Here is a 25,213-nt window from a genome sequence, read left to right as displayed (position 1 = left end):
TGGCTCTCAACCAGAAACCTACCCTTCCGCCTGCCCTGCCGGAAGCTGGGTCGGCGGTTTGTGGGGCCTTTTAAAGTCCTGAGGAGGTTGAACGAGGTGTGTTACAGGTTACAACTGCCTATTGATTATCATGTTAACCCCTCGTTCCATGTGTCTCTTCTCAGGCCGGTGGTAGCTGGTCCACTCCAGGACTGTGAGATAGGAGAGACTCCTCCGCCCCCACTGGACATCGAGGGGGCTCCGGCGTACACAGTTCGGTCCATCTTGGATTCGTGACGTCGGATGGGGGGTCTCCAATATCTCGTGGAGTGGGAGGGGTACGGTCCGGAGGAACGGTGCTGGGTGCCGAGGAGGGACATCTTAGACCTGTCTCTTCTGACTGAGTTCCACCGTGGTCACCCCACGCGCCCTGCTCCGCGTCCTCCTGGTCGTCCCCGAGGCCGGGGTCAGCGCACGGCTGGAGCCGCGCGTCAAGGGGGGGTACTGTCACGGTTTCGGCCGAGGCTGCTCCTCCTCCTTGTTCGGGCAGGCTTCGGCGGTCGTCGTCCCCGGAGTACTAGCTGCCACCGTTGTATGTTTTCTATGTTTGTTTGGTTTTGTCTTATTTGGTACACCTGTTTCCGTTTAGTGTTTTTATGTGTCCTATAAGTTCTCGTTGTTTTAGTCTTGTGTTGTGTGTAATTGTTCACCGGTCAGAAGGTGCAGTGTTTGTTTCCTCCATTGTATAGGAGAGAGTTTCCGCACTTGTGTGCGCGCTATTTTTTGTGCTTAGAGTTTTACGCGTTGTGTGCGTAATTTCATTTTTCCTCCGGGCTCTTGTTGAGGCCCGTTTGTTTTTTCATGACAATACTAAAGCCTGTTGGACGAAGCCTCTGTGTCCTGCGCCTGATTCCTGCACCACATCCACATTCCACACTGACACATTTCAAGAACTTTGAAAGTTTCTTCAAGTGCAGTCGCAAAAACCATCAAGAGCTATGATGAAACTGGCTCTCATGTGGACTGCCACAGGAATGGAATACCCAGAGTTACCTCTGCTGCAGAAGATAAGTTCATTAGAGTTACCAGCCTCAGAAATTGCAGCCCAAATAAATGCTTCACAGTGTTCAGAGGAGACTGTGTGAATCAGGCCTTCATGGTCGAATTGCTGCAAAGAAACCACTACTAAAGGACACCAATAAGAAGAAGAGATTTGCTTGGGCCAAGAAACACGAGCAATGGACATTAGACCGGTGGAAATCTGTCCTTTGGTCTGGAGTCCAAATTGGAGATTTTTGGTTCCAACCACGGTGGCTTTGTGAGACGCGGTGTGGGTGAACAGATGATCTCCGCATGTGTATTTCCCACCGTAAAGCATGGAGGAGGAGGTGTGATGATGTGGGGGTGCTTTGCTGGTGACACTGTCTTGATTTATTTAGACATCAAGGCACACTCAACCTGCATGGCTACCACAGCATTCTGCAGCGATACGCCATCCCATCTGGTTTGGGCTTAGTGGGACTATCATTTGTTTTTCAACAGGACAATGACCCAACAGACCTCCAGGCTGTGTAAGGGCTACTTTACCAAGAACGAGAGTGATGGAGTGCTGCATCAGATGACCTGGCCTCCACAATCTCCCGAACTCAACCCAATTGAGATGGTTTGGGATGAGTCGGACCGCAGAGTGAAGGAAAAGCAGCCAACAAGTGCTCAGCATATGTGGGAACTCCTTCAAGACTGTTGGAAAAGCATTCCAGGTGAAGCTGGTTGAGAGAATGCCAAGACTGTGCAAAACTGTTATCAAGGCAAAGGGTGGCTATTTGAATATATAAAATATATTTAGATTTTTTTTAAACACTCTGTCACGATCGTCGTATGGAGTAGACCAAGGCGCAGCGTGATGAACGAACATATTTAATCTTTATTATCTTCAGTGATAATAAGAACAACAAAACAACAAAACAAAATGTGCAGTCCTACGGTTTAACATAACCAACAAGGAGCAAACCAAAACGGAAACAAGATCCCACAAACACGAATGGAAAACAGACTGTTTAAATATGGTTCCCAATCAGAGACAACCAGCCACAGCTGACACTTGTTGCCTCTGATTGAGAACCACACTGGCCAACATAGAAATACTATACTAGAACACGACATAGAAACACAAACACATAGAAACTACACACCCTGGCTCAAAATATAGAGTCCCCAGAGCCAGGGTGTGACAGTACCCCAAAGGCGCGGACTGCGACCGCGCCTCAACAAAACCCAAACAGGGGAGGGCTGGGTGGGCATTCCTCCTCGGAGGCGGTTCCGGCTCCGGGCTTGACCACCACCCTTCAATAATCCCCCCGTAGCGCCCCTGGTCCGGTCTGGCCCCGCTGGCTGGAGCTGGACTGGACATCGATGGAGCGGATTGCTTAAGCTCCGTTGTGGAGCCGCTGACCGGTACCTGATCAGGCACCAGTGACCCAGGCACGGGTTGTGCCGGAATGACGACGCGCACCCCTGGCTTGGTGCGTGGAGCAGGAACGGACCGGACCGGGCTGACGATGCGCACCCCTGGCTTGGTGCGTGGAGCAGCAACGGGCCGGACCGAGCTGACGATACGCACCCCTGGCTTGGTGTGTGGAGCAGCAACGGGCCGGACCGGGCTGACGATACGCACCCCTGGCTTGGTGCGTGGAGCAGGAACGGACCGGACCGGGCTGACGATGCGCACCCCTGGCTTGGTGCATGGAGCAGCAACGGGCCGGACCGGGCTGACGATACGCACCCCTGGCTTGGTGCGTGGAGCAGGAACGGGCCTTACCAGGCTGACGACTCGCACCCCTGGCTTGGTGCGAGTGGCAGGAACGGGCCTTACCAGGCTGACGACTCGCACCCCTGGCTTGGTGCGAGTGGCAGGAATGGGCCTTACCAGGCTGACGACTCGCACCCCTGGCTTGGTGCGAGTGGCAGGAACAGGCCGGGCCTGGCTGGCGACGCGCACCGTAGGCTTGGTGCGAGTGGCAGGAACAGGCCGGGCCGGGCTGGCGACGCGCACCGTAGGCTTGGTGCGAGTGGCAGGAACAGGCCGGGCCGGGCTTGCGACGCGCACCGTAGGCTTGGTGCGAGTGGCAGGAACAGGCCGGGCTGGGCTGGCGACGCGCACCGTAGGCTTGGTGCGAGTAGCAGGAACAGGCCGGGCTGGGCTGGCGACGCGCACCGTAGGCTTGGTGCGAGTGGCAGGAACAGGCCGGGCCGGGCTGGCGACGCGCACCGTAGGCTTGGTGCGAGTGGCAGGAACAGGCCGGGCTGGCGACGCGCACCGTAGGCTTGGTGCGAGTGGCAGGAACAGACCGGGCCGGGCTGGCGACGCGCACCGTAGGCTTGGTGCGTGGAGCAGGAACAGGCCGGGCCGGGCTGGCGACGCGCACCGTAGGCTTGGTGCGAGGGGCAGGAACAGGCCGGGCCGGGCTGTGGAGACGGATAGGAGGCCTGGAGTGAAGAGCGGCCACAACCCGTCCTGGCTGAATGCCTACCTTCACACACTCTGTGTGAGGCATCCGCACAGGATGTACAGGGCTGTGTACCCGTACTGGCATAACAGCACGTGACACTGGCGCAGGATATCCGGGACTGAGGAGAGGCACTGGAGACCACGAGCGCTGAGCCGGCACACTCCGTCCTGGCTGCATGCCCACCTTCGCACGACACGTGCGGGGTGCTCGCACAGGACGTACCGGACTATGCCGGACCACTCGTGGCACAGTACGCAGCTCCGCATACCGCGGAACCTGCCCAGTCCCATGCTGCCATGCCTGAGTACGGGGAGTTGGCTCTGCTCTCCATCCAGGCTCCACCAACCTGCCTTCTGGCCCCCCAAACCCGGTGGCCTCCTCTCCAAATCTCCCAAATCGCCCTGTGGCAGCCTCCTGCTGCCCAGTCGCCCATGCCGTGTGCCCCCCCCTAAAAATTTTTTGGGGTTGCCTCCCGTCCGTCCGACGCCGACACTGCTGACGCCGCTGCTCCTCTCTCGCCAGGGCCTTAATCCTAGCCCATGGCCCTTTTCCCCCGAGCATGTCCTCCCAGGACCACACTTTGCCCACCTGGGCCATCGCCAACCTCTCCAGCTCCTTTCCAGGCGCTTCCTCCCATGTCCAGGCAGCCTGCTCCTGGACACGCTGCTTGGTCCTGGAGTGGTGGGATCTTCTGTCACGATCGTCGTATGGAGTAGACCAAGGCGCAGCGTGATGAACGAACATATTTAATCTTTATTATCTTCAGTGATAATAAGAACAACAAAACAACAAAACGAAACGTGCAGTCCTACGGTTTAACATAACCAACAAGGAGCAAACCAAAACGGAAACAAGATCCCACAAACACGAATGGAAAACAGACTGTTTAAATATGGTTCCCAATCAGAGACAACCAGCCACAGCTGACACTCGTTGCCTCTGATTGAGAACCACACTGGCCAACATAGAAATACAATACTAGAACACGACATAGAAACACAAACACATAGAAACTACACACCCTGGCTCAAAATATAGAGTCCCCAGAGCCAGGGTGTGACACACTCTTTTGGTTACTTCATGATTCCATATGTGTTATTTCATAGTTTTGATGTCTTCACTATTATTCTACATTCTAGAAAATAGTAAAAAAAAAAAAATGAAAGAAAACCCCTTGAATGAGTAGGTGTGTCCAAACTTTTGACAAAAGTGTTTTGGGATAAAACATTGAATTTGGCCTTACTTCTATTAGCTCATAGAAACACAATGAATAACAGCTTCATACATGGATAAACAGATAGTAAAAAATTTGCCCTATATCTGAGAGATAAAGACATTTTTTAAAACATGTATTTAACCCCTCATCTTAGGCACTAAACTATCTCCATTCATTTTTTAAATTGGTACCCGGCTACCTTCAGACTAGTCTTGTGAGGCTTGTGGACACAGAAGACTAGTGTTCGTGAGAGTCTCATCTTTCCATAGAGGGGTCATAATAGTTTGTAGGCCAAACCGTTCGGACGCTCCAGACATTTACATGAGAATACCAATTTTCAGGATGTCTCATGGTCTGACAAACATAGCTCTAGCTCTGCCACCTTTCACTGCAGATGCGGAAGGGCGACATCGGCAGATGCGGCAGATTGAGACGCATCCCATGCAAAAAAACAGATATCTCTAGCTTAAATAGATTTTGATGGGGATTTTTTAATTATGGTATTTAGATTTATGCGGGGGCACGGACATCAACTCTATGTTAACAAGGGTACATTTTAGATTAATGTAGTCATAGCCGTGAGAAGTAGGGGTGCTGAGGGTGCTGCAGCACCCCCTGAAAAATGTAAATTAAAATAATATATATATATAAAAATATATATATGTATAGATTTTTATTCCACAAAAGTTGTGCACTGGGCTTTTAGTAGTCCTATATTAGCGGACCGATATAGCCGTCTGTAGCGTTGGCAAATTTGTTTTAAAAATCTCCTGTGCTTCAGATAAAGGAGAAAGCCTGGAGTATTTTTGTTTAAGTAATAACTGGAAAAACTACACTATTTCCAGCAGCTGTAAACATTTGGTGCACGAAAAGAGCTGGGAACGTTTGGCATATTTGAAATGTTTTCTCATATGTATTTCTCATGTAAGGAAAGCAAACAAGTTCCAAGCTTCCCACTCGCTAAACAAAACCAACCCACAATGCCAACATTACAGGTCAACGTCACTACCAAACATTGCCTGCAGAAATATTATTCAGAAATGGCAAAGACTTGTAAAACGCTGTTTGGGTTAGCTTAAAGTAGCTTAAGTTAGCAGTGGCTTTTGAAACATATCTGAATTGTGGATCACTGTCTTTTTGGGCCACATAGAATACTTTCAGGGTAAGTAAACATTTATTTAATGAAGCCACATACTCTTTATAAGGTCTATAAAAATGCTTCAGAAATCATTCATCAGCAAACAACACGCTAGGACCTTTCATATAACCGTTTATGCTGGATAATATTGCTTATAAATAATTTGTGAAGTATCCATGTATTGCTTATGAAGACTTTATGAGTGTTCTAAAAAGCCTTTATAAAGTGTTGATTGTTCCAATGGGATCCTGTTTTGAAGTGTTTTGAGTCCAGCTTGTCAGAAACATAACAAAACATAATTATGTCTGATTGTGTAGAGTCAATGAGTCCATTAGGTTGTCAGAAGAAGCTATGCTGCTGAAAAATTCATCATAGTCTGCACTGCTCTTTAAAAAATAAAGGCTATGTACAGACAGACATACTTGGGGGAGGAGAGGACATAAATCAAATCAAAGTTTATTGGTCACGTCCGAATGATAATCTCATCCAAGATGGATTATTGCTGGATTGTTTTTGGATTATGGTTGTTGAGGCCATTTTCTTGCCCCAAGGGTCAGTAGCGTAGTACAGTTTTGCTGGATTTATGTCAACTCCGTCAGACATCATAAAAGGCATTTCATTTTTTACAATTATTGTCCACCAAGTGTTTAAAGGCCTTGATTATTTCATTCTAACATTAGATTATTCAAATAAGTAATACAAACCTCCAAACTTCTTTTTGTTTTGTTTTATAGCACTATTAAATGCTCCATGGCTAATTTCGTTATAAAGCAAACATTATCCCTTAGCACAGCAAATAATTCAATTGTTTAAGCATATGTAGCAGAACAGTGATTAAAATATTTTTGCCTCTACATTTTTTATTTTAATACAAACATATGTAATATATGGAAAATGATTCACTTCAAAATCCCAATAAAAGCATAACCATTCTATCAGATCTTTCAGCACTCTGACGGAGTGGACGTTAGACAAAAATCTGATGGGGCGGCAGGTATCTTAGTGGTTAAGAGCGTAGTGCCAGTAACCGAAAGGTCGCTGGTTCTAATCCCCGAGCCAACTAGGTGAAAAATCTGTCGATGTGCTCTTGAGCAAGGCACTTAACCCTAATTGCTCTGGATAAGAGCGTCTGCTAAATGACTAAAATGTAAAATGATGGAGTTGATGTTTTACAGAGTTGACAAAAATTGAATTTTTCTTCTTCAATCCCAAGGGATTGACCTGGGACCTGGGAAAAAAACGGTTCCCTTCAAGTTGTGGTAAATTGATTTAATTTCCAACCCCTCTCCATATGTCCTCTGTGACTGGACTGTAATTACCAAATGTTCTGTTCTACTAAATCACACAGACAGTAAATTATCATTGCGTTTACAAATGGCCATTTGGGGCCACTCTAACATGCACTGATGACCTTGGAGGAGCATCTGTTAGTTAGAAGGCAGACCAGGCCTGCTGATGATAATGTCCCTGTGTTAATATTCATTAGGAGTGGACGGCACCGTGCCTGGCATTCAGTCTCTGTGAGTTTTCTGCAGTTGGTCCAGGCCTCCTTGGCTGTCCCATTCTCTTGACTGTGTACCCGTGGTGAGATTCAGATTCGCTCATTTGAATCAATATATAGATTTAGGATCTTAATTTGATCACCTTGTTGTTGCAGGAAATGTCATGCACAGCAGGAAATGCAAAATCGTAGTGTATTCAAGGTTTAAAAAGTCAAGGTTTGTAATTTCCACTTAGAAATGTCAGACTTGATTTTTCCTAACAAAAAATCTATCAACCCCCACAAAAAGGTCAATTAATTATAATCCACACAATAATTTACATTTCCTGTTGCTGCAGAATTATTTTCCTGCTCTGAGAAACTGGTCAAATTAAGATCTTACATTTGTAGATGGCCGTGTATTTTGGAGAGAGTTCACTCTAACTTATACCGACGGCTCGCTGACATGGCCGCATGCTTCGTTTTTTCTCAGCGCGGAACATAAACGAGGACCAAAGGTCCTTCACTTTCTCTCATTCTATTTCTTTCTCATCAGAGCACCACAGACTCCCATGGGATGTCCATGAGAATATATATGTCTCATGAATAACATGTTAACAAGTACTGTAAATATAATTTTCAAGCTGGTATGTATGGTAACGGCTGTCTTGATTAGAGAAAATGTAAGCAATGTCTTGACAATACGAGCTACTGCACATAATAAGAGGTATCGTACAAGGTACAGCTTGTGCCATATATTTTTTCCCAGAAATCATCTGTGAGATGCCCACAAGAAAGTGACTCACACAATGGTGTGATGGTCGAAAAAGTTAATGAGTTAATTAACAATTCCCATGTGGACACCTTCATTCTAGGAACAGAGGAGGCTTCACTTACTCTAGGGGGAAGAGGGAAAAGCAGGAGGGAAGGGTTTGTGGAAATTGTGTGGTGAAAGGAGTCAGGCGCAGGAGAGTAATCGCCGAATACAGAGTTTATTCCTTCGTTGACACACAAATGCGCTCCAATAGCGATCAACGAAACAGGCACAGGGGAAACAAACATCCCTGGCAATCACACTGTAACGGAATCCAATAATACATAGGCACAGGGGGAAAATCTACCCTGGCAACACAATGTTATGAGTAGCTCCACCGAGCTACATACTCTCACAATTAACAATCACCCACAAGGACAAGGGGGCAGAGGGAACACTTATACATAGACTAATTAGGGGATAGGAACCAGGTGTGTGTGATTGACAAGACGAGACAATTGATATGATGATTGAGGCGGCAGTGGTTAGTAAACCGGTGACGACGAACGCCGAAGCCTGCCTGAACAAGGAGGGGAGGCAGCATCGGCCGAAGTCGTGACAGAAATGTCAGTTTCACCCTGTAAAGATAATTTCACACAAAGATCTGGCCATCTGTTGGTAATAGAGAGGTGTTTTTGGTCAATGGCTCAATTCTTTCATAAATGTTGCCATCTGAAATTGCAACACAAGTGGCCATCTTTCGAAAGCCCTCACTGTGTTACTCATTAGACTAAACTCTGAGCTACGCCAGGAGATACCTATTTGATATTATGTTTTGAAAAGAGATAGGCTATTCTATGATGGAATCTAATCCTAACTTGATGGCTTGATACAACATCATCCATCTCTTTAGCAGCTCAGGCTGATTATCACAACCCTGATTGAATCCCTATTACGTTCTCTGTCATTCATGCTGAGTTTTATTGAGGCTTAATCAGATCCAGTAGGGCAAAAATCAATGCTAGGCCTCGGAATCCCCAGCACAATTATTTACATAACATTGACATTTACAGAGGGACATTTCTTTAGTGTTGATTTGGCATATACAGTGCATTCGGAAAGTATTCAGACCCCTTGACTTCATCCACATTTTGTTATGTTACAGCCTTATTCTAAAATGGATTAAATAAATGTTTTCCCTAACCAATCTACACACAATACCCCACAATGACAAAGCAAAAACAGCTTTTTATAAATTTTTGCAAATGTATTACAAATAAAAACAGAAATACCTTATTTACATAAGTATTCAGACCCTTTGCTATGAGACTCGAAATTGAGCTCAGGTTAATCCTGTTTCCATTGATCATCCATGAGATGTTTCTACAACTTGATTGGAGTCCACCTGTGGTAAATTCAATTGATTGGACATAATTTGGAAAGGCACACACCTGTCTATATAATGTCCTACAGTTGACAGTGCATGTCAGAGCCAAAACCAAGCCATGAGGTCAAAGGAATTGTCCGTAGAGCTCCAAGACAGGATTGTGTCGAGGCACAGATCTGGGGAAGGGTACCAAAAATTGTCTGCATTATTGAAGGTCCCCAAGAACACAGTGGCCTCCATCATTCTTAAATGGAAGAAGGTTGGAACCACCAAGACTCTTCCTAGAGCTGGCCTCCCGGCCAAACTGAGCAATCGCAGAGAAGAATTGGTCAGGGAGCTGACCAAGAAACCAATGGTCACTCTGACAGAGCTCCAGAGTCCCTCTGTGGAGATGGGAGAACCTCCCAGAAGGACAACCATCTCTGCAGCACTCCACCAATCAGGCCTTTATGGTAGTGTGGCCAGATGGAAGTCACTCTTCAGTAAAAGGCACATGACAGCCCGCTTGGAGTTTGCCAAAAGGCACCTAAAGGACCTTCAGACCAATGAGAAACAAGATTCTCTGGTCTGATGAAACCAAAATTGAACTCTTTGGCCTGAATGCCAAGGGATCACGTCTGGAGGAAACCTTGTACCATCCCTACAGTGAAGCATGGTGGTGGCAGCATCATGCTGTGTGGATGTTTTTCAGTGGCAGGGACTGGGAGACTAGTGAGGATCGAGGGAAAGATGAACGGAGCAAAGTACAGAGAGATCCTTGATGATAACCTGCTCCAGAGCGCTCAGGACCTCAGACTGAGGTGACGGTTCACCTTCCAACAGGACAACGACCCTAAGCACAGAGCCAAGACAACGCAGGAGTGGCTTCGGGAAAATCTCTGAATGTCCTTGAGTGGCCCAGCCAGAGCCCGGACTTGAACCCGATCAAACATCTCTGGAGAGACCTGAAAATAGCTGTGGAGTGACGCTCCCCATCCAACCTGATAGAGCTTGAGAGGATCTGCAGAGAAGAATGGGAGAAACTCCCCAAATACAGGTGTGCCAAGCTTGTAGCGTCATACCCAAGAAGACTCGAGGCTGTAATCAATGCCAAAGGTGCTTCAACAAAGTACTGAGTAAAGGGTCTGAATACTTAGTTTTTTATTTGTAATACATTTGCAAAAATGTCTAAAAACCTGTTTTTGCTTTGTCATTATGGGGTATTGTGTGTAGATTGATGAGGGGGAAAAACAATTTAATCCACTTTAGTATAAGGCTGTAACATAACAAAATGTGTGAAAAGTCAAGAGGTCTGAATACTTTCCGAATGCACTGTATGGGTGTGTGAGTATGCCTGTGTATGTGTGTGTTTGCGTGTGTATGTATCTGTGTGTGTGGACGATTGAAGGGTGTAAGAGAACCATACTGGGTCAGCCAGCAGACACAGGTGCCACTCATTGGCGAGGGGGAAATTAACACTGGGCAGGCCCAGCCAGGCAAACAGCCCCCTGGATTTACTATGCCAACTGGCATTTGGATGCCAATGTCCTGTTCATACACAAAGAGCCAGATGCATGCATTCACACACAGAGAGTGGGCACAGATTCATTGGCACATTTTTTTTACTAGACTACCTACACTGCAATACAGTATTCTTTGATTTCTCCTACAGCATGTCTCTTAAGTCAACTTTTTAAGTAGGAAAACTGTTCTGAGCTTACCCAAGATGTTGTACAACATTTTTAGTGCTGAAATGATCATTTTAGTTGAAATATGTTTTATTTTGGCTTCAAGTTCCAAATCTTAGACTGCCTCCAAAAGCAAAATGTTTACCAACAGGTGGAGTGGGGCTACACAGGTTTTGCTGGCTGGAACTAATCCCACCTTTCCGTTCTCACACAGATTTATTCCAAAATTATACTGAGTGCCTTTAAGAACTGGGGCAGTGCATTGATATGACTCTGGCTTGTTCTGATGAGACTGAAAGGGCAAGAGAGGGCAGGGGAGTCTTTTACCTGATGAAGTGTGTTAAGTTGCACCAGTTTTGGGGATCCACATAGGCCATCTCTTGCTTGAAGCCCTCCCCACACATCTCCATCTCCCACAGCAGCTGGGTCTCGTTGCACAGAGCCACACTAGGCCTTCGTGGTATAGACTCAACATTGATATTCTCGGTGGCTGCAGGACATAAAAAGGTCCAAATTACAGAAGGTCCAAATTACAGAAAGAAACATGACATGTAATGTTCCACAGTAACATTAGGGTCATGTTCATTAGGGCAAGCAACAGAAAAAGTTCTGCAACTGAAAACAAAAATTAGTGTTTCTTAATGGAGTCCAGATTGTCTCTCCCGGTTTCAGTCCATTTTCTTTCCATTGCCTCATGAACACAACCCAGAACTGAATCTATTGTTATAACAAATAGCGGCTATTACTTCTGGCACAGGGCATGTCAGAAGTCAGGAAAGTACATTTTGTCAATTTTGACTATTATTGTTATCACAAGGTTAAAATGACTTCTTATAAAAACATCAAAAGTCCAGCATTTGTAAGCTGTGCTACACAGTGTTTCATGTCTTCAGAAGGAGATGTAAGCTAAACCTTGCTTACCTGACAATCCTTTTGTCATCCAAGGGTTCACTGTCAAAGACAAAATCACACAGACTTGAAACAGAGTTAGTAGTCATCACAACAGTCTCAGTGAAGCATGACTTCATTTGGCATCAATATTAAAGGTGCAATATGCAGAAATCACTCTGCCATTTCCTGGTTGCAAAAATTTGAATTTGAATAGTTCGCCTAATTTCAGTTAATGTGACAAAACAAGCAATGTGTAGAGAACCATTGTACCATCTAAACCGCTGTGAAATATATTTTCAATAACCAAAAATATTGTATTTTCAGCTGTTTGAAGCTGGTGTACAAAACCGAAAGTAAAAGATGCAAAAACGAAACTTAAGAATGGGAAGCATAGAAATTGTGCAAATAGAACAGATCTACCGCTTCTTAGACTTGCTTTCAATGAGAATGACAGATCTAGAACTCCCTTTTCTATGTGAATTTGGTCGCATCAGCCAAAAAGTTACATATTGCAGCTTTAAACTTTGTTGACAAAACTGAAACATATATAGAACCGTTAACATAAAACTGACAATTCTGACCAGCTGGTCATTACCTTTCCCATTCTAAACACATCCTGGCTGACAAAAAATAATGAAATATGAACCCACAGTTCATGAAACAGCAGTGTGAGAATCGCTAAATGAGTAAATGATGCCCAGAGGAACAAATTCATTAAGGAGTTTTCTGGAACAATGCCAAGCTGTCTGATGTCGGATGTTGTTGCTGCTGCTGCTGTTGTCATGCACGAGCGCACACTGAAATCAGGGGGGAAGAGAGCGTTATTATAATGTTGAAGCTGAGGAGATGGCTATAGCTAGTTCCCCTTTGCACGCTATCGTGCTGACCTGAACCAAACCATGCCGGCAAGGATTTTTACTTTTCACATTGTCATTTTCAGCACGATTCCAGCAACTAAAGTGGATGCGTAACCAGGCCAGCTCAGTGCAGCTTGGTTTGTCTCTGCTTGGTTCGGCTCAGTAGTGTGAAAAGCCCTTAACTGTGTGCTGCGGTGGCTGTCTATGGCAGTATCTCAGATAGAGTTTAGCGATAGGGGAAGGATAAAGAAATGGTGACTGGCACTGCTCAGAGCTACTGTCTGTCTCTTAGGACACCTGTCGTCCTGTCGGCTGAACCGTCGTCCTCTCGGCTGAACCTGTGCCCCCACCCCGAGGGGGCTCTCTCTGATGAATATTTACTCCATCAAGAGTCTATCCCCTGCCGTGATTACTAATACAGCAATGTCGCATCTGACTCTCAGTGTATGGAGGGAGTATAGTTGTCACGGTCGTCTATGTCGTCTAAGTATGACCAAGGCGCAGCGTGTCCAAGAAACATGACTTTATTAATTCAACGTTATAGAACTACAAAACAAAAGACGACTCAATGAAGTCCACGGTACACTGACCGAAACGGAACAAAAACCCACAACCCTCATGAGAACACAAACAGTTTAAATATGGCTCCCAATCAGAGATAACGAGCCGACAGCTGACACTCGTTACCTCCGATTGGGAGTCACACGACACTACAATTACTCACCCAAAACACAACCAAACGAATACACCCTATACACCAAAACCCCACAACAAAACCCAACAAAACAAATACACCCTGGCTCAAATACAAAAGTCCCGGAGCCAGAGTGTCACAGTACCCCTCAAAGGTGCGACCTCCGGGCGCACCAGCATACAGTCTAGGGGAGGGTCTGGGTGGGCGTCTGTCCACAGTGGCGGTTCTGGCCCTGGTCGTGGTCCCCACCCCACCTTAGTCACCACCCGCTTCCCTAGCCTCCTCCACATGACCACCCCCCCAACTAAACCCCACTGGATTAAGGGGCGGCACCGGACTAAGGGGCAGCACCGGACTAAGGGGCAGCACCGGACTAAGGGGCAGCACCGGGCTAAGGGACAGCACCGGACTCAATGGCGGATCCAGGCTGGCTGGCTCTGGCGGATCCTGGCTGGACGGCTCTGGCGGATCCTGGCTGGACGGCTCATGGCTGGCTGAAGGATCTGGCTGCTCGTGGCTGGCTGACGGATCTGGCTGCTCATGGCTGGCTGACGGATCTGGCTGCTCATGGCTGGCCGACGGATCTGGCTGCTCATGGCTGGCCGACGGATCTGGCTGCTCATGGCTGGCGGACGGATCTGGCTGCTCATGGCTGGCGGAAGGCTCTGGCTGATCCTGTCTGGCGGAAGGCTCTGGCTGATCCTGTCTGGCGGAAGGCTCTAGCGGCTCCGGTCTGGCGGACGGCTCTGAAGGCTCATGGCAGACGGGCGGCTTTGCAGGCTCAGTCCAGACGGCCAGTTCAAGCGCCTTAGGGCAGACGGGCAGTTCAGGCCCCGTTGGGCAGACGGCAGACTCTGGCCGTCTGAGGCGCACCGTAGGCCTGGTGCGTGGTGCCGGAACTGGAGGTACCGGGGCTGAGGACACGCATCTCAGGGCTAGTGCGGGGAGAAGCAACAGGGCATGCTGGACCCTGGGGACGCACATAAGGCCTAGTGCGGAGAGCAGGAACAGGGCATGCAGGACCCTGGGGACGCACATAAGGCCTAGTGCGGAGAGCAGGAACAGGGCATGCAGGACCCTGGGGACGCACATAAGGCCTAGTGCGGAGAGCAGCAACAGGACGCACAGGACTCGGGGGACACACAGGAGGCTTGGTGCGTGGTGTAGGCACTGGTGGGAAAGGGCTGGCGACGCGCACCGTATCCCTGGTGCGAGTGGCCGGAACAGGCCGGGCCGGGCTGGCGAAGCGCACCGTATCCCTGGTGCGAGTGGCCGGAACAGGCCGGGCTGGGCTGGCGAGCGCACCGTATCCCTGGTGCGAGTGGCCGGAACAGGCCGGGCTGGGCTGGCGAAGCGCACCGTATCCCTGGTGCGAGTGGCCGGAACAGGCCGGGCCGGGCTGGCGCAGCGCACCGTATCCTTGGTGCGAGGGGTCGTAACAGGCCGGACCGTACTGGAGGCACACACCACTGGCTCTACCCCGGGAACTGGAACGGGCCGGACCGGACTGGTAATACACCCCAGTACCACTCGCCGTGCCCCTACATCTCCTTTCCCTACTTTGACCAGTGACCCCCGTAACCTGGTTGCCTCTTGAATTCGCCCCTTCTCTGCCTCCGTCAGCCCTGTGGCAGCCTCCTGCTGCCCAGCCGCCTAAGCCATGTGCCCCCCAAAAAACTTTTTGGGGTTGCCTCTGTCCTTCCGACGATGGCCCTGCTGACGCCGTTGCTCCTCTCGCCGTCGCCTCTCCACCGTTTCGCTCCATGGACGGCGATCCATCCCATCCAGGATCTCCTCCCAAGTCCAGGACCCCTTTCCGTCCAAAATCTCCTCCCATGTCCAGGAAGCCTTTGGAGCTGGGTCCTGTTGCCGCTTGACACGCTGCTTGGTCCTTTTAAGGTGGGTTTTTCTGTCACGGTCGTCTATGTCGTCTAAGTATGACCAAGGCGCAGCGTGTCCAAGAAACATGACTTTATTAATTCAACGTTATAGAACTACAAAACAAAAGACGACTCAATGAAGTCCACGGTACACTGACCGAAACGGAACAAAAACCCACAACCCTCATGAGAACACAAACAGTTTAAATATGGCTCCCAATCAGAGATAACGAGCCGACAGCTGACACTCGTTACCTCCGATTGGGAGTCACACGACACTACAATTACTCACCCAAAACACAACCAAACGAATACACCCTATACACCAAAACCCCACAACAAAACCCAACAAAACAAATACACCCTGGCTCAAATACAAAAGTCCCGGAGCCAGAGTGTCACAATAGTATAGTATAGTATAGTATAGTATAGGATAGGATAGGATAGGATAGGATAGGATAGGATAGGATAGGATAGGATAGGATAGGATGGCGTAGGAGGTAGAACTCTTCTCTGAGCTTTTAGTACAGTGTTTGTCAAACCTCTCCCTGTGGAGCCCCAGATGTTTCACAATGTTGTTGTAGCCCTGAACTATCAGACCTGACCACCACACCTGACTCCCACACCTGACTACCACACCTGACTACCACACCTGACTAGAACACATGACTAGCACACCTGAATAGCACACCTGACTACCACACCTGACTACCACACCTGACTACCACACCTGACTAGAACACATAACTAGCACACCTGAATAGCACACCTGACTACCACACCTGACTACCACACCTGACTACCACACCTGACTAGAACACATAACTAGCACACCTGAATAGCACACCTGACTACCACACCTGACTACCACTCCTGACTACCACACCTGATTCGACTAGACTAAGGGCTTGATGATTAGTTGACAAGTTCAATCAGGTGTGCTTGTGTGACAGAGTGGAAATTGACAACCCTCTGCACTGTAACACAACATACTCCAAAAGCACCTTCTGGTTGTGGGGAGATGGTACTGGTAGGTCTCAGGAAGACCGTAGCGGTCCCCTTAGTCATCCTCTACACTATCTCTGGGAATAGATCAAATTCATGGAACGGGGATCTCAGAGGAGAGGATTGAGAAACGTTGCTTAGAGGGCATACACAACCCCAGCACAGGACAGAGAGGGAGTAGAGGCGATATGGCGCAGTGTGAAACCTCCAATCTGACTTCATGCCATGTCTGTTGTTTGGCGCTGGTACTGCCAAGTGTGGGACACACACATAATCAATCTTCTATCCTCCTCCCTGACCCAGCTGCATGTTACTCCCTCAATGAGCCTGTGTAGCAATCCTGTTATGTGGGAATTTGAAACCTCTTTCGCAGCTCTTCAAAACCAGAGCATCACAGAAGCACCTACTAGAGAACACACACACACACTCTCACGCATTCGTTTAGTTTTCACCTCGGTTGCTCTTTGTCTCACCCTCCCCCCATTTTCTTACTAGCACAACTACAGTACCTCAATGACCAGGCAGTAAAACCATGTTCCTTGTTTTCTCCTTCAAGTGCCAGTCTTATGCCCAAATCCAATCAATCACAGATAGGTAAACCACACTGTGGAATCACTCAGAATGTCTACGATGTATCAAAGGTGCTGAACACATTAAAACAGACAGTCTCGTAGACTTTGTAATTGTTGGATATTGACTCGAAACCACAACTGTCCTTAAAGACAGTGTACGCATTCTGAGTGAACCCACAGTTGTTTTTACTTGATATGTGATTACAAAAACTATGCTGTTTAGTTCAGTCTCACCCGGGGGATAACTACGCTAAATTTAGCAATTTCCTCCCGCAGGATATGTGTTCAAAGCAGAGGGGTCTGTGATCGCTACGTGTGATAAGTTCAAACGGTAGCGGGGCATGACACGAATACAGGGTCGTCACACTGAGTGTTTTCACAAATCAGTCCCCCCCCTCCCCCTGACAAACCTTCAATACTATGTACATCCCAGACACAAAGGCATTCAGCTTCCCTTATACCCACACTGTGTTCCCCCACCATTGTATAGGCAGCTCATGGCTCACTTTCCCCCCACCTGAAAGAGTTTGTCTATTATTGGTTTCAATTTACAGTTTTAGTTTCCACCTCGTCTGGAAAGTCTGGAAGGAAACACTGATAACACACTGATAACAAACTGAAACTGATAAAACACTGATAACAAACTGAAACTGATAACACACTGATAACACACTGATAACACAATGATAACAAACTGATAACACACTGATAACACACTGATAACACACTGATAACACACTGATAACAAACTGAAACTGATAACACACTGATAACAAACTGATAACAGACTGATAACAAACTGAGACTGATAACACACTGATAACACACTGATAACACACTGATAACACAATGATAACAAACTGATAACACACTGATAACAAACTGAAACTGATAACACACTGATAACACACTGATAACAAACTGATAACACACTGATAACAAATTGATAACACACCGATAACAAACTGAAACTGATAACACACTGATAACAAACTGAAACAGATAACACACTGATAACACACTGATAACACACTGATAACAAACTGATAACACACCGATAACACACTGATAACAAACTGATAACACACTGATAACAAACTGAAACTGATAACACACTGATAACAAACTGAGACTGATAACACACTGATAACACAATGATAACACAATTATAACAAACTGATAACAAACTGATAACAAACTGATAACACACATATAACACACTGATAAAAATTGATAACACACTGATAACAAACTGATAACACACAGATAACAAACTGATAACACATGATAACACACTGATAACAAACAGATAACAAACTGATAACACACTGATAACACACTGATAACACACTGATAACACTGATAACACACTGATAACAAACTGATAACACTGATAACACACTGATAACACACTCAATGTCATGGAAAGCACTGTATCCATAGCAATTAATAAGGAAGAGGAAGGTATTTCACTCTTTCCCTCCTATGTCACACTTCAGCGATGGTTTTGCAAACATACGCCAGGACCAAAATAACATCCAACAGTCAATCCAGCACAAGGTAGCTCTGGGCACACACCATGAAAATGAAATCTCTCTGATAAACCAAGCGGGCCAGGCGACAACACGCCACTGAGCTGCCTGCAACCCCATTTGAAAGTGTCAGAGGTACACAGCCTTCCCTGAGGTAGATAGAGGAGGCTGGGGAATGCCAAAGCCCTGCCACGATCAGTTTAAATTCAGCTTTGACTGTCACATTGGATACACTGAATAGTTGACGCCTGTTCTTGTTGAAAGTAGAAAAACTTTCCTACTGTGTTACTTTAACGAACAAGTTATAACGTCTTTATAGGTTTGGCGGATGCCAGGAGAACGATACCTGCCCCAATGCATAGTGCCAACTGTACAGTTTGGTGGAGGAGGAATAATGGTCTGGGGCTGTTTTTCATGGTTCAGGTTAGACCCCTTAGTTCCAGTGAAGGGAAATCATAACGCTACAGCATACAATGATATTCTAGACGATTCTGTGCTTCCAACTGTGGCAACAGTTTGGGGAAGCCCCTTTCCTGTATCAGCATTGCAGGCTCTCCTTTTCTGTTCCAGGAGGGTAACATGTCGTCAGTATGATATGTTCCACTACATCAGTGGTGTCAAACTCATTTTGCCCCGAGGGCCGCATTCGGTCATCAATGAGGTCGGAGGGCCGCACTGAACATTTATTATATTGCCATAGTTTTTTGAGTTTTCGATGCTCCCTGACTGTTTAGCTTTCATTTTGGTGATTATTAGCGAGCTGGACACAGTGAAGAATGTAGGTCCATTATCATTTCTACACAGTTTCAATTTGGTTTTAGTCATTTTAAAGTATATCGAGTTAATTTTTTTATATTATTTCATAGAGATTTTTGTTTTTACTCAAACTACCCACGGGCCATATGTTTGATACCCCTGCTCTACATCCTTCTTGATAGCTTCCTTGAATTAAGCCAAGGAACGCTTAATGGGAGAAATTTCTCAGAAACCATAAACGGGCTTAATTAAAAGTGCTAATTTCTCAAATGTGATAGTTCTAATCTCCCAGTAATTTCCTTGAGGCTGCTAGAGGTTAACACAGGGCCAGACACCGAATGTAATCAGAAAATAACCAGTCTGTACTCTGTTCGATAGCAGTCCAAGGTCATCTATCTGCAGGTGTCAAGAAGTCATGCTTCGCCGGGCCCCGGAGTCCACTTCACAAATGGAGCGAGGAGACTTACTCAGCCTCTCAAGTATAGCCTCAGCTGTCAAAAAAAGAACAAAGCTACTGCTCCCTGTTCCCTTGGCCGTATGGCTGTCTGTTTGCAGAGCGCAAGGCTCTTCAGCTCGATCTCAACTCACTGTATGCTTCTGTTGGTGCTAAACATAATCAATGCTAATGTTGACCTATGGCTTTTCTATTACTTTGAAGTTGCTCGAGCTCTGCGGCTGCTTACTTGATAGGAAAATATCAATGAAGACAAATTGTCTGCTGGGATGCATGGGAGAGAGAGAGAGAGAGAGAGAGAGAGGATGTTTGACTTGTCAAGTCCATGATGCAGTTCTAATCAAGTACATGGTTCTCATCTCACATTGAATCTTACATTACATTCAAACCACTATTCTGGTCTGAGGCAATTCTCATTTCCTCAATGAATAAATGAAGTAAATTGCAAAAGGGGGCGTTTGTTTCAAATGAGATCATGTTAGAGTACAGGTTGTCTGTGTGCAAAAAATACAGAGCAAAAATGGCAAGGATAAAGGTACCACTATAACTTGTTTAACAAACCGGGACGTTTATTGATTAATTTTGGTTGATAATATTGACATTTTGGTCCTCGAAGCCTTCATCGAAAATATAGAAGCCATTAGTGCAGGTCCAAATTGCTGTCATTAACTGTGATTTTATAAATGGACTTTCACTGCAGGCGCAAAAACAAGCATGCTCCCTGTGTCACAGCAACAATGGGAGCATGCTCCCTGTGTCACAGCAACAATGGGAGCATGCTCCCTGTGTCACAGCAACAATGGGAGCATGCTCCCTGTGTCACAGCAACAATGGGAGCATGCTCCCTGTGTCACAGCAACAATGGGAGCATGCTCCCTGTGTCACAGCAACAATGGGAGCATGCTCCCTGTGTCACAGCAACAATGGGAGCATGCTCCCTGTGTCACAGCAACAATGGGAGCATGCTCCCTGTGTCACAGCAACAATGGGAGCATGCTCCCTGTGTCACAGCAACAATGGGAGCATGCTCCCTGTGTCACAGCAACAATGGGAGGATGTAGTTGTGGTACTAACTTGGTCCCTCAATGTCATTCTACAATCTATCTGAAGCTTGCAATTCATTCTCAATCATAAATGACAATAAGTGGATGGCATCAATCCAGATTAAATGTTGTAGTACTGTACTATAGCTATTGCAATACATTTTATTTCTGTTATGTGGCCAACTTTGTAGTCTTACCAAGCCGAATACTATACCCGCACATAACTCAAATATCCTACTTACATTTTTAATGCATGATTTACTCACAAGGTAGACTTATGCTCACTTACAGCCCAATAGAGGCAGTCAATTGACTTAAGTCCTGTTCCGTGTCTAAAGTCACATAGTGTCTAAAGTCACAGTGTCTAAAGTCACATAGTGTCTAAAGTCACAGTGTCTAAAGTCACATAGTGTCTAAAGTCACAGTGTCTAAAGTCACATTTTCTATTGTCACACTATTGTGTTTAGAGCAGTAATGGTATAAAAGAATGATAAGCTACCAGAGTGGTGTAGCAATATTCCCAGACCTGTCTTAGTTATTGATTTGCACTTGGGACAATTGTAGTGCTGGATTCCGTCATTTCAGCTTGTCAAGAGAACGTTGAAATGACCTCTGCTATGATTTTAAATTGTGCTGGTTATTTGCTGGTTATTTGCTGGTTATTTGCCACATAATCAGACTACAACCAACTGGTCTCTGTTAAGACCAGGTAAAGACGTATTTTTCATAACGACATCAAGATGTCATGGGAAAGAAATTATATTTTGATTGTTATCCTTTTAAAACCAGTATACAACCTGACCATGAAGTCTTAAAAGACGTCATGAAGACATCATTGCAGCCAGTTTTGCCCGCTAATTACATAGGTACAAAACCCATTGCTGCAAAAAGTGTAGATAACTAATTCAAGAGGACCAGTAAAACATCAATTTACAACATTAATGACCAACATCAATGTTATGATCGTCTTCTTAGATCTTCTTCAAAGGGGGATTGTAATACTGGCCCAGGGGGATTGGATGGGAAAAGGTGACTGAGGATTGACACGGATGTTGAAGACAGAGAGAGGCTCTCTGGACTTGGCAAACAAAAGCAGGAAAGGGTTGTCGTGAATGGCCATTTTGAAGAGAGACTGAAATAAACGCTGCATAGCCGGGGGAAAGAGAAAACCTGAATTAAAATAATGTGCGGGATGGTCACTCCAAGGAGGGACTTTCCAAAGAGGCTATAACATTAACCCATTCTTGTTTGGAGAGGAAAGTTACTGTGGGGAGTGTAGACAATGGGACACATGTAAACACAGACACTTACCAAATATCTGAGGTGTATTTTCTCTGTTTTAGCTTAAAAACATGTTTAGGTTCACATAATTATCATTTTCCTCTAACATCTAATTGTCTAGGATGGAATTGTTCTGAGAATGTCCCATTTGTAAAACATTGCAGCAACAATCATTCTCAAAAAGCCATGGAGATGTTGCTTGAACGTGATGAGGATGTTTTTGGAACATCATACCTTACACCGTTCCAATAATATTCAGACAAGATTAGATAATGTAATCTATCAACCAAATGGGAACGCTTTCCTTTTGTTGACTGAAGATACAATGGGTTTGTGACGCCATCACTAGGATCAGTCAATATTACCAATGCAGACTGTTAGTTACAGATAAAGAATATTAAGATGACAACATGGTGAATTGGCAGGAGCTGAAGCTTCTAAGCCACTCAATAAAAGCCTTTGAAATGTAAACTCATTCCAATATGGGGGAGAGAAAACCAAACGGAAAATACAGTGGGGAAGAGCCACTGAGGCATTTAGTTGAAAGTCACTGCTGTTCACAACTTCAAGTCAACTATTCCATTCATGGAAAAATAAAAAAAATATCCTCTAGCCTTCTTCTGCCTTCAGTTCTCTCCAAATACCACACATAATATGTCTGGCTGATATTTTTTCAAAACAACACTGGCATTGCAAGGCAGTCTATTAGCACAGGAACTTTAATTTGTCCAGAAAAAAATAGAATACCATTGGCATTCTAGCAGTTGCATGGTGACACGATACAATGACAAAGCTTTACATCCAGCAACAGTATTGTAGTACAAGGGGCCGGAAGGGAGATTTCAAACAGTTGAGCTGGCAAGGCTATGGTTTCCATGAGAACCAGCATCGATATCTGTCCCCACATACAACTGTTACTTTAAAAACAATACCGGACACCCCATACATAAGGAAAGTCATCACTACTTTGTGAGCACAAATCTAAATAATGTAACATTTTACATATTATTGCAGGGTAACTATGAGGGAGTAACTTCTGCAAAACATTGTACTAAAGGTAGACTCAGCTATATGAAATCCTCATACACAGTGGAATGACTTCCTGCTTACAGATATCAACAACAACCTTTGAGGCATGCCTAGCATTGCCTACACTAAGAATGAAATCCTGGCAGATTTGAATGTTGTTGTTGGTTTCTGTGAGCAGGATGTCATCCTGCTGTCAATGAAGATGTCATATTGCTGAGTACCTACCTATCGTCAACACAGCACCTTTCATGCTTTTACTGTTCGCAATGCATCTGGGATAAGTTCAGAAGAGGGGAGAGTCAGGGATAAAGCTTCACTGACTGTGAAAAGCATTCATTCATACCAGTTTCATAGGAATTAGTTGTTAGGGTGCTGTTAAATTAAAGGCCCAGTGCAGTCAAAAAAATGAACCTATTTTTGGCCATTTTAATGGAAATCTAGTACAGTAAATATTTGTTACCAAGAAATGTTGTGATATTGATATACAAACAGCTGCATTGGGCCTTTAATGTTCATTTACATTTTCCCCCCAACCTTCTCAGTGATGGAAAAAGTATCCAATTGTCATACTTGAGTAAAAGTAAAGAAACCTTAATGACTCAAGTAAAAGTGAAAGTCACCCAGTAAAACACTACTTGAGTAAAAGTCGAAAAGTATTTGGTTTTATATATACTTCAGTATCGAAAGTAAATGTAATAGCTAAAATATACATATGTATCAAAGTAAAAGTAAAAGTATAAATCATTTCAAATGTCTTATATTAAGCAAACCAGACGGCACCATTTTCTTATTTTATTTATTTATGGTTAGCCAGGGACACACTCCAACACTCAGACATCATCTACAAACGAAGCATGTGTGTTTAGTGAGTCCGCCAGATCAGAGGCAGTAGGGATGAGCAGGGACGTTCTTTTGATAAGTGAGTGAATGGGACCATTTTCCTGTCCTGCTAAGCATTCAAAATGTAACGAGGTCTTTTGGGTGTCAGGGAAAATGTATGGAGTAAAAAGTACATTATTTTCTTTAGGAATGTAGTGAAGTAAAAGTCAAAGTCAAAAATAGAAATAGTAATGTACAGATACCCCAAAAAGTACTTAAGTATTTGTACTTAAGTACTTTACACAACTGAATCTTATTTCTAACACATTCAATTCCAGATACAGATTAAGCCTAGTCCTAGACTTAACCCTCCCGTTGTCCTAGGGTCAAAATGACCCGCCACTGTGTTGAACCAACTTTATTTAATTTTTATATTTTAGGGATCATTTGTGAGAAGGAGGCAGTGAGACTTTAAAGAAAGTATCACTGCCTCCTTCTCACAAATGATCCAAAAAATATAAAAATTAAATAAAGTTGGTTCAACACAGTGGCGGGTCATTTTGACCCTAGGACAACGGGAGGGTTAAAAAAGCATGTTCAACGGCGGTTCTCTCTTCCGAAAGTTCTTCTTAGTCCAAGACGAGGCTTAATCTGTGTCAGCCTTAGTAAGTCACAGCAAAAGAGTTAAGCAATGGAAAGTCACCATTTTTGTCAGCCATGCTCATTTAGAAAATCTGTCCCAGTGGCAATGACCCTTGCCATGCCACTTTGGCAAAGATGACCCTTGCCATGCAGGAGGGCAGCCCACTGCAAAAGACGACCGTTACCATGTAGGAATGCAGCCCACTGCCAAAGACGACCCTTGCCATGCAGGAGGGCAGCCCACTGCCAAAGACGACCCTTGCCATGTAGGAATGCAGCCCACTGCCAAAGACGACCCTTGCCATGCAGGAGGGCAGCCAACTGCCAAAGACGACCCTTGCCATGCAGGAGGGCAGCCCACTGCCAAAGACGACCCTTGCCATGTAGGAATGCAGCCCACTGCCAAAGACGACCCTTGCCATGTAGGAATGCAGCCCATTGCCAAAGATGACCCTTGCCATGCAGGAGGGCAGCCCATTGCCAAAGTGGCTCTGTGACCTGCTTTGTATAAGAGTGATAGGCAGAGAGACAAAGAGAAGAAAGTGTGTGTGTGTGTGTGTGTGTGTGTGTGTGTGTGTGTGTGTGTGTGTGTGTGTGTGTGTGTGTGTGTGTGTGTGTGTGTGTGTGT

At 45.6% G+C, this 25,213-nt stretch overlaps 1 protein-coding gene across 2 annotated transcripts in view; it reads right to left on the bottom strand.

Annotated features, from left to right (window-relative positions):
* LOC121569216 (receptor activity-modifying protein 3) overlaps nt 1-25,213 on the bottom strand; it is a 47,056-nt gene that overhangs the window by 8,060 nt on the left and 13,783 nt on the right. The window contains exons 2-3 of one of the 2 annotated variants that reach the window (XM_045221668.1): nt 12,052-12,105; nt 11,458-11,620 (exon numbers count right to left, since the gene is read on the bottom strand). In XM_045221668.1, coding sequence (XP_045077603.1) covers nt 11,458-11,620; nt 12,052-12,105 — 217 coding nt within the window. The remainder of the gene's footprint in view (nt 1-11,457; nt 11,621-12,051; nt 12,106-25,213) is intronic. The other variant, XM_041879985.1, reaches the window with a different exon arrangement.

The sequence above is a fragment of the Coregonus clupeaformis genome, chromosome 7 (genome assembly GCF_020615455.1).
Source record: "Coregonus clupeaformis isolate EN_2021a chromosome 7, ASM2061545v1, whole genome shotgun sequence".
NCBI classification, from domain to species: domain Eukaryota; kingdom Metazoa; phylum Chordata; class Actinopteri; order Salmoniformes; family Salmonidae; genus Coregonus; species Coregonus clupeaformis.
The sequence above is the reverse complement of the archived record's forward strand: the minus strand, read 5'-3'. Positions and strand labels throughout refer to the sequence as shown.